The 7,651-nt window shown below is 37.8% G+C and overlaps 1 protein-coding gene across 1 annotated transcript in view; it reads left to right on the forward strand.

Annotated features, from left to right (window-relative positions):
• The window catches only part of NUP205 (nucleoporin 205kDa), a 53,606-nt gene extending 47,097 nt beyond the window's left edge, over window positions 1–6,509 (forward strand). Inside the window, exons 38-44 of the mRNA XM_009894412.1 lie at window positions 555–683; window positions 1,226–1,352; window positions 2,092–2,258; window positions 2,674–2,797; window positions 3,715–3,843; window positions 4,865–4,938; window positions 6,164–6,509. Coding sequence (XP_009892714.1) covers window positions 555–683; window positions 1,226–1,352; window positions 2,092–2,258; window positions 2,674–2,797; window positions 3,715–3,843; window positions 4,865–4,938; window positions 6,164–6,316 — 903 coding nt within the window. The 3' untranslated portion in view covers window positions 6,317–6,509. The remainder of the gene's footprint in view (window positions 1–554; window positions 684–1,225; window positions 1,353–2,091; window positions 2,259–2,673; window positions 2,798–3,714; window positions 3,844–4,864; window positions 4,939–6,163) is intronic.
• Window positions 6,510–7,651: the final 1,142 nt, after the last annotated feature.

The raw sequence follows: 7,651 nt of genomic DNA on the forward strand, positions 1-7,651 counted from the left end.
CCCCAAAAGCAATTACCAAAAAATTTGATACCTTTTTTTTCCTGTTCCACGCAAAACTGACTTACAGTCGAGGCACTTTGATGATCTTAACAGCCACATGTAAACTAAAACCAAATTTATTGATTGATACTTTTTTTAATGAAACTATTGAATTGGTTTTTGCACTCTACTTTTATGGAGCTTATTATCTTCATATCCAGATTTCGTTAGTTTGTCTATATAGGTAAAGGTGTTTTAAGTGGGAATGGGTAAACCTCAGTTGTCATTGATGCTAGTCAGTTTAAGAGTCTGGAAGAAACATAAGACAAAGTTGTGCACTTTTGAATTGCATTAATTTCTCAAGGAACTGTTTTAGGGTACCATTACTTTTTAAATTAATTAAAGGTGAGTTAAAACATGTTTTAAAAATTTAAATTTTGTTTACAAAGCACTAAAAGTTTTATCTGCATTGCTCTTTTGTTATTGTGTTTTAAGGGACACTTGTCACTTAAGTGAAAAGAATCATGCACTTCATTTGTTGAGATACTAATTAAAACGTTAACTTCTTGTGGCAGCGCCAGTGCTTAGGACTTCTAAGTCGGTTTGGTGGTTCAGACAAACTACGTCAGTTTAAACTGCAAGATGATAACGCAGAGGGAGACAGAGTGAACAAGAGGGATGAAATTGAGTTGGCCATGCAACAGGTAAGGACGCAAGGAGCTGCTAGAACCTTCAGTCTCAAATTGTGACCTGCTCTGCAGATTTGTTTAGTTGTCACATTCACATATGATAGTGGTAATGCTCTACACTGTTTTTAGTTTGGTATAGGATCCCATATGTTATTTCTATTGAAAGTAAACCTTGAAAAATTGGTTACTTAAATTTGCATTAGCAACCATCATTGTTTTGGGTACAAACTCTGTCAACTTTGGAGCCTTAAATTCATCAGAAATTTTCCAAATGAAGGCTGGGTATAGAGGGTAATGGCTAACACTTAAGTTGCAGCCAAAGGGGATTTAAAATTCACCAGAAATTTTAACTAGCAGGTGTGGGAAAGACACAAGGTTGCAAGTCCTAGACTTGAAATAGAAGAGGGGCTGTAACTGATCAGAAAAAGAGAATCATCCCATTCTGATGAGAAGAGAGGAATCAAAAACATGTTGTTTATTGACATTTATCCATTTAAAATTTAATGCTCCAAAGCCTGCAGATATTGTAACTGACATGCTGTCATTTTTTTTGGCAGATCTGTGCAAACGTGATGGAATACTGTGAGTCACTTATGTTGCAAAGCGCCCCCAGTTTTCAGCACACTATTTGTCTGTTTACTCCTAGCCTGTCAGAATCAACCAACCGAGATGGGCCTCGTCAGGGTGAGATTTTTGGCTTGCTGTTTTGTGAGACTGAATGGTGTGACATTTGGGCTAGTAGAAAATAATGAAGCAGAGGCTGTAGTTTCACATACGTGTTAACTGACTTTATGCTGGTGCTGTAGCTGCCTGTTTTCTAATTCTGGAACACGTGCTTGCGCAGCCTTGCACTAAACCAAATCAGGAAACTAATCCAAGTTAAAACAAATGTGAGCGAAAAATCCTTTTTAATTCACTTCTTGTGGCAGCCTCAGCAACACTTAATATCAGTTAAAAAAATGTGTATGTAAATAAGTAGCACAAGACAGGGGAAGGTGAGGATTTTTCTTTTTTTCCCAGCATCTGTGCTGAATTACATTCTGTGAAACTAGGACCTCATTTATGACATGTAAGGTGTGTTTTGATGCTGACTTTTCATTAGGCCACATGGCAAGAGTTTACAGTGTGCTATTATGCAGCTGAGTACTTAAAATATTTAAAGAGTAAGTCTTCTGGTCTAGTTACGTTTCACATGTTGCACTCCTGTACTATGCTGACTGCTTTCTCGTAGTGCAGCCACAGAACTTTTTTGCCTAGGCTTTCATTTGTATTACCTGACACAGAAGTATAAAATACAAACTTGCCAGTGCTTTTACGTCTTTCACTACTTTATTGACAGAGAGCATATCCTATTGATTTCTTGTTCTTTTTTTTTAATTTTTTTTTTAAAAAATTATTATAACTTTTCTGTCATCTTTTCTAGATACACAAACACCGGTGGTCCCATACTGGCACTTGCCTGGCTTGGGCATTATCGTCTACTTGCTGAAACAGAGCACTAGTGATTTCTTCAGTTACTATGATAGTCATCGTCAGAGTGTTAACAAACTGCAAAACGTGGAGCAGCTCCCACCAGATGAAATAAAAGAGGTAATAGTTCTTCTGACTCTGTAGTCTCTGTATTGTTTGTAAGTTAGGCATAGCTGTAACAGAGACTCCAAAGCATCTTAGGGAAGTAAATGGTTCCAATTCTTGTGTGTATTCCATTCTACTGTTGATGAAGGGGTCCATAGAATGAGTGACATAAAACTTCACGGAAAATATTGGGCTTAACTTTCTAGAAGTTGTGATTTTCATTATAGTTGCTTGGGGATACATTTAATTTCTCCATTTTTTTGGTCAGCAAGGTTAGGCAAATTCAAAATAGAGAGCACAGTTTCGAAGAAATAGTAGCTGACAAGGAAGTTGTAGATATTGACAAGTCATTTTATTTGCTTCTTTTTTTTTTTCTTTTGATGCTCTGTTATTTGCTATCATCATCTTGTTTTTCCTCCTTTTATCACAGCTGTGTCAGTCAGTTATGCCAGCTGGGGTTGACAAAATCTCCACTTCCCAAAAATACGTTTTGGCAAGGCGACGCCTGGTGAAGCTAATAAACAACCGAGCCAAGCTGCTTTCTCTCTGTTCTTGTATCCTTTTAAAATTGAAATGACCCTCAAGGTGGTGCTCCAGAAAAGCAGAGAAATAGGAACAGGTTCTTTTTTACCTATTTTTCTGACCAGTTCAAATAACGGTTTTTGCAAAAAGGAAATTTGAAATACTGAAAACTAAATTAGTAAGAGGGTATTGTTCTGCTATTGTCAGAATATTTTAAAGTTAGTAATTCCCATCATGCAGGCCCTGCTGGGACTTCTTGCAACATTATAATGGAGGCCTTACTACAGCCCAGCTCTTCAACGCAGTATCCACACCCACTAAACATTCACATATGCACAAGTATGGTGGAAGAAATATTTTGTAAAAACAATTTTGAGGTGCCTATCAGAGCAACTGGAGTTTCCAGTCTTATTGTCAACCTTGCATAAGCCTAATTTCAGAAACACCAGTAATTCTATGGAAATAACTGGTCATCCACAAAATAATTGTCTGTAGCGGATCAGAATTTTCCTCTGAAACCTATTTTGGGAAAGATGTGCTCTTGCAGTCTTCCCTGTTGTAACTTAAGATGTTACCGCCATCCCCAGCTTTATAACCTCAGCTTTAATTCACCGTCTTTGCAATTGAGGTGTCATTACCAATCACGTGAGCACTCGTACTTTGCTCTGGTGCAGAGTGTTGGTTTAAAGCCTCTTCAGGGTGAGTAGCAGTAGTACTTCTTCAGTACTACTGAAGTAACGTAGCCAGCGCTGCACCAAAGCAGGTAAAGAGCGTGCCAGCGATCCACTGCAAGGCCATAGCAGTGGGGGTGAGAAGTTTCTGCTGGAGGAGGTGACAGATGGTTGAGCTAACGTCTTCAGCTGCTTCCAAGTGTGTAAATACGCTCTTACAGTAAATGTACAATCCAAAGACAACAAAATTAGACTCCTTTACTTAGATGTGTCTACAGATATTATAGAAACATGTCTCTTCATTCTTTGGCGTCATCTGGAACACTATCTACTGCATTGCACACCCACTGACTCCCAAGACCCGCTGCTGTCCTCCAGGCTGGCATTTAAGAAAGGAAGGCTGCAAGGTAAAATTTCACAAACATCAAAGCGCCTTTGAATAACTTCTGATAGTTAACTTTATGACTGATTTGTTACTATTAATATTTTTCCAGTTATATTTAATAAAAGAGATTTTGTTTGGATTTGGACAGACCTTTGGATTTTCCTCTGGAGAATTGGCGGCACAAATATTGTTGAGTCATAGACTTTAGAGTTTTTTCTATTACACATAACCTCCAAAGAAAAGTAAAACGAACTAATTTTTTTATTTCTGTTGTTCAAACCAAGTGAAGTTCAAATAACATAATCAGATCAGTGATTCAAAACAACTTATATTAAAATATTTTCATATATAATAATCACAGAATCAGAGAAGGTCTTGAGTTAGAAGGGACCCAAAAGGATCATTGAGTCCAACTCTCTGCTCCTCACAGGACTGCCTAACACTAAACCAAACTTCAGCACACTCCCTGCCATCCTCACGCTCAGGGGCTTTGGGCTACAGCTGCCAGTTTGTACTGGAACGGGGCCCAGTCTGTACTGGGAGAGGTCCAAGAGGATCCAGTTTGTACTGGGAGAGGGCCCAGTGGTTACTGGGCCTAAGTAATCATTAGATGATTTGTATCATTGTACATTATGATCAATCATAATGATCTAAGATGAAATTAAGAACAAAAATGAAGACTGGTGATTTTGAAAGTATTTTTAGAATTGTAGGCATCATTGATTCACCAGAAGATTTTAAGTTTGTTGAATTTTGGTTTAAAACAAGCACATTAGAAATAGAAGGAAGTCAGAAGGGGAGAAGTGATCTGGAGAGGAGCTTTTTGCTTAAAACACTATGTTGTGTGATCAAAATTATTTATGGCTCTTACTTTACTGATTTAGAGAAAATACATTAAGTCAAAAAAATTAGTGTCATTACCGATGCACGAGTCTACTTGACCAATTTGAAACGCTGCGTTTTAGACTCATTTTATAACTTGATGTGGAGAAGATAGTGTTGAGCAACCAACGTAATCTGAACTTCTCATTTTCTATCACCAGATTCCTTTGGTTCAGAGCCTAACTTGGATTTCAGTACCGGACTGAATCGAGTGAGCCAGCATGATATAGAACAGGTGAGATGTGACAATCTGCTGAAAAGCACAGGATGCGCTTGATTACCATACAGCTATTGAGAGCAGTCTGACTGTAGTCCTCCCACCTCTAAACAACCTGTGGTAACACCAAGAGGATATAACTTAATTTAGGATTAATGAAATCTTATTAAAAAAAAAAAAAAATATTTTTGAAGTATTATAAAGCAGGTAGCAGTTGTGTTGCTGCACACATGTTGTCAAGTCTTAATATAAAAAGTTAAATGAAAAATGAGCTAGACTTAAAAAGAAATATTTTTTTTTCCTCTTGAAACCAGTCAAACACTATGTGTCTTTCTGAAAACATCAGTTATCCTTGAAAGACTTGCAATATCGGGATTCCCAATTTTCTGTGATCCTATAGCTGTTTTTGAGAGGTCAGCTGCAGCTAGGCTGTAGAGAAATGAGATCAAAAAGAGTGACAGAAACTGAGGAGACTATAAAATGTGAATGCTCGCAAGGAAGTGAATTCTGCTTGCACAGCTATTTAATAGTTTGTAAATTTGCTGCAGAGGTGTCAGGAAAAAAAAGATCATTTTTATTAATAAATCCCACCGACATTAAATTTATGGGCACTGTACTTAAAACCTGTGCAGTCTCAAATACCTATGTAAGATCAAGAATTATAAGAACAGCTGTATGTGGTTTTTGTGATGAGGCATCTGTCTCTTACTTCATTTATTCAAAAGTAAAATATACAGTAACATCTTGCTAAAATACTTAGAATGTAATTAATTTTTTTCAGGGATTGTTTACATATGTATTAATGGAAAAAAAAAGTTGTCTGTGCACATGGACTCTTAACTCCTGAACAGTCCTTAAAGGACTAGGAAAAATTTAATTGGAAGAAGTGTTGGTATGACTGTAACTGAAGAACCTGAATTATGTAAGACTTTTAATTCCTACACCAGGAATTTAATTCCTAAAACTTGGAGAGGTTGTAAGGTGGTAACATTTGGATAATCTGTAAATGCTCTGAGTCACCCAAAAACTTCTGTAGAAAGGCTGTCCATTATATAATTTAGAGAGAAAAACATAAGGGAAGAATGCATGTAGTACTTATTAGGGGAGTCAGAAAAAAACATACTTTTGAAAGTGATTTAGACAATAAATCATGGTAAAGGGTTGACAGGTAGTTGATGATGGATAAGGAGACATTCCAGAAAGAGAAGAGTTTGTATTGATGCAACAAATCTCTGTTTCTCAGCTTCAGATGGAAGCCACGAACAGCTTTGGTGAATCTCTGCAGAAGAAGCTTCTGGACATCGAAGGTTTATATTCTAAGGTTCGGTCACGATACACTTTTATTCAAGCTCTTGTTAGACGCATCCGTGGTCTCCTACGGATATCGAGGACCTAAAAGACTGATACGTGTTGCTTGTCCCTTGAAGCAGTGTTCTAGGGCAGGCCTCCTGGATCATCGGAGTTTATAGATCATACATTTTCTAAATAATGTCAAAAATATTTTGTTACTTTTTTTTTTTCTTATCCCTATGGATCGGTTTTGTGTATTCTTTCCTACTGCTCCCAACTTGACAGGAGAAATAAAGGATTGTTTTTGACTGAGTTACGATTAATGTAAAATTTCAAGCAAGAAAGAATTCTCATGGAGGACATAAAAGGAACTAAGGAAGTTCTGCAACGGTGGTATTACTTTTATGGATGCATTCAGAGCAAACAAAAAGGTCTGTTTATGCTGTTCTCACTTTGCATGCGGATTTAACTAAAACACGGGGTTCAAGTTTCAGCGCTCACAGACTGGGATCACGCTGGTGTGGATTCTGTATGAAAGGTGATCATTTTGCACTGGGAACTGCTTGTTTCTGCTCCCTCTTCTCCGGCCTTTTTTCAGCTGACAGAAGTACAAGCTGCTTCTCTTTGGACAAGTCTAGATAAGGGGGGGGGGAAAAATATGGGGAAAATTGTGGAAGGTGACTCCCCCAGGTTTGGTTCTTACGGCTCAGGGGAGTATAGTTTTCTGTGCTGCTCTTGCTGGAACAGGAGTGTAACGACGGAATAAAATGCATGAGGAAGAGGTGACATGCTCAAGTGCTAGATAGCTTCTGTAGTTACAGATTGTTCTCATAATCTCTAATCTCCTTGGCTTTTATGTAAAAAAAAAAAAAAAAAAAAAAAAAAAAGACCTCTGAACCATAGCGTAACCCCTGATTATTCACGAGATCTGCTGCATTTCTCTCTTACTAGTCTGATCTTAGAGCCTGATTCTCCACGTGTGCCTTGTAAATTCTCTCTCCTCCGAGTTTTCATTACTATTTTACATTTTTTACGATTTTATATTTATTTTTTTTAATGTGAATTACATCATCTTTTATGTGATTTACATAAATTACATCATCTTTTATGCAGGGATGACGACAGCTCTGCTATCAGACGATGGTTATTAGCTACTCCGTAAGAGTAGCTTAAGATATTACTGGTTTACATAGCTGGACTTTGTTCATTCCCAACAGGGTGGTGGTGGTTTGTTGGGTTTGGGTTTTTTTGTTTGTTTTGGGGTTTTTTTTGTTGTTTCCCCGTTTTTCACCGAGGTGGTGGAGAACAACTTACGGAGTTCCTCATTAAACACCGGGCTGCGGCTTTGGAATTCTGCCGCCTCGGAGGAATTCACCGCCTTTTAGCAAAACACCATGACGCTCTGCAACGTCGGTCGCGTTTTTCATCGCCACTTCGCCCC

This window comes from Charadrius vociferus, unplaced genomic scaffold, assembly GCF_000708025.1.
Source record: "Charadrius vociferus isolate BGI_N301 unplaced genomic scaffold, ASM70802v2 scaffold871, whole genome shotgun sequence".
In the NCBI taxonomy this organism is placed as follows: Eukaryota; Metazoa; Chordata; class Aves; order Charadriiformes; family Charadriidae; genus Charadrius; species Charadrius vociferus.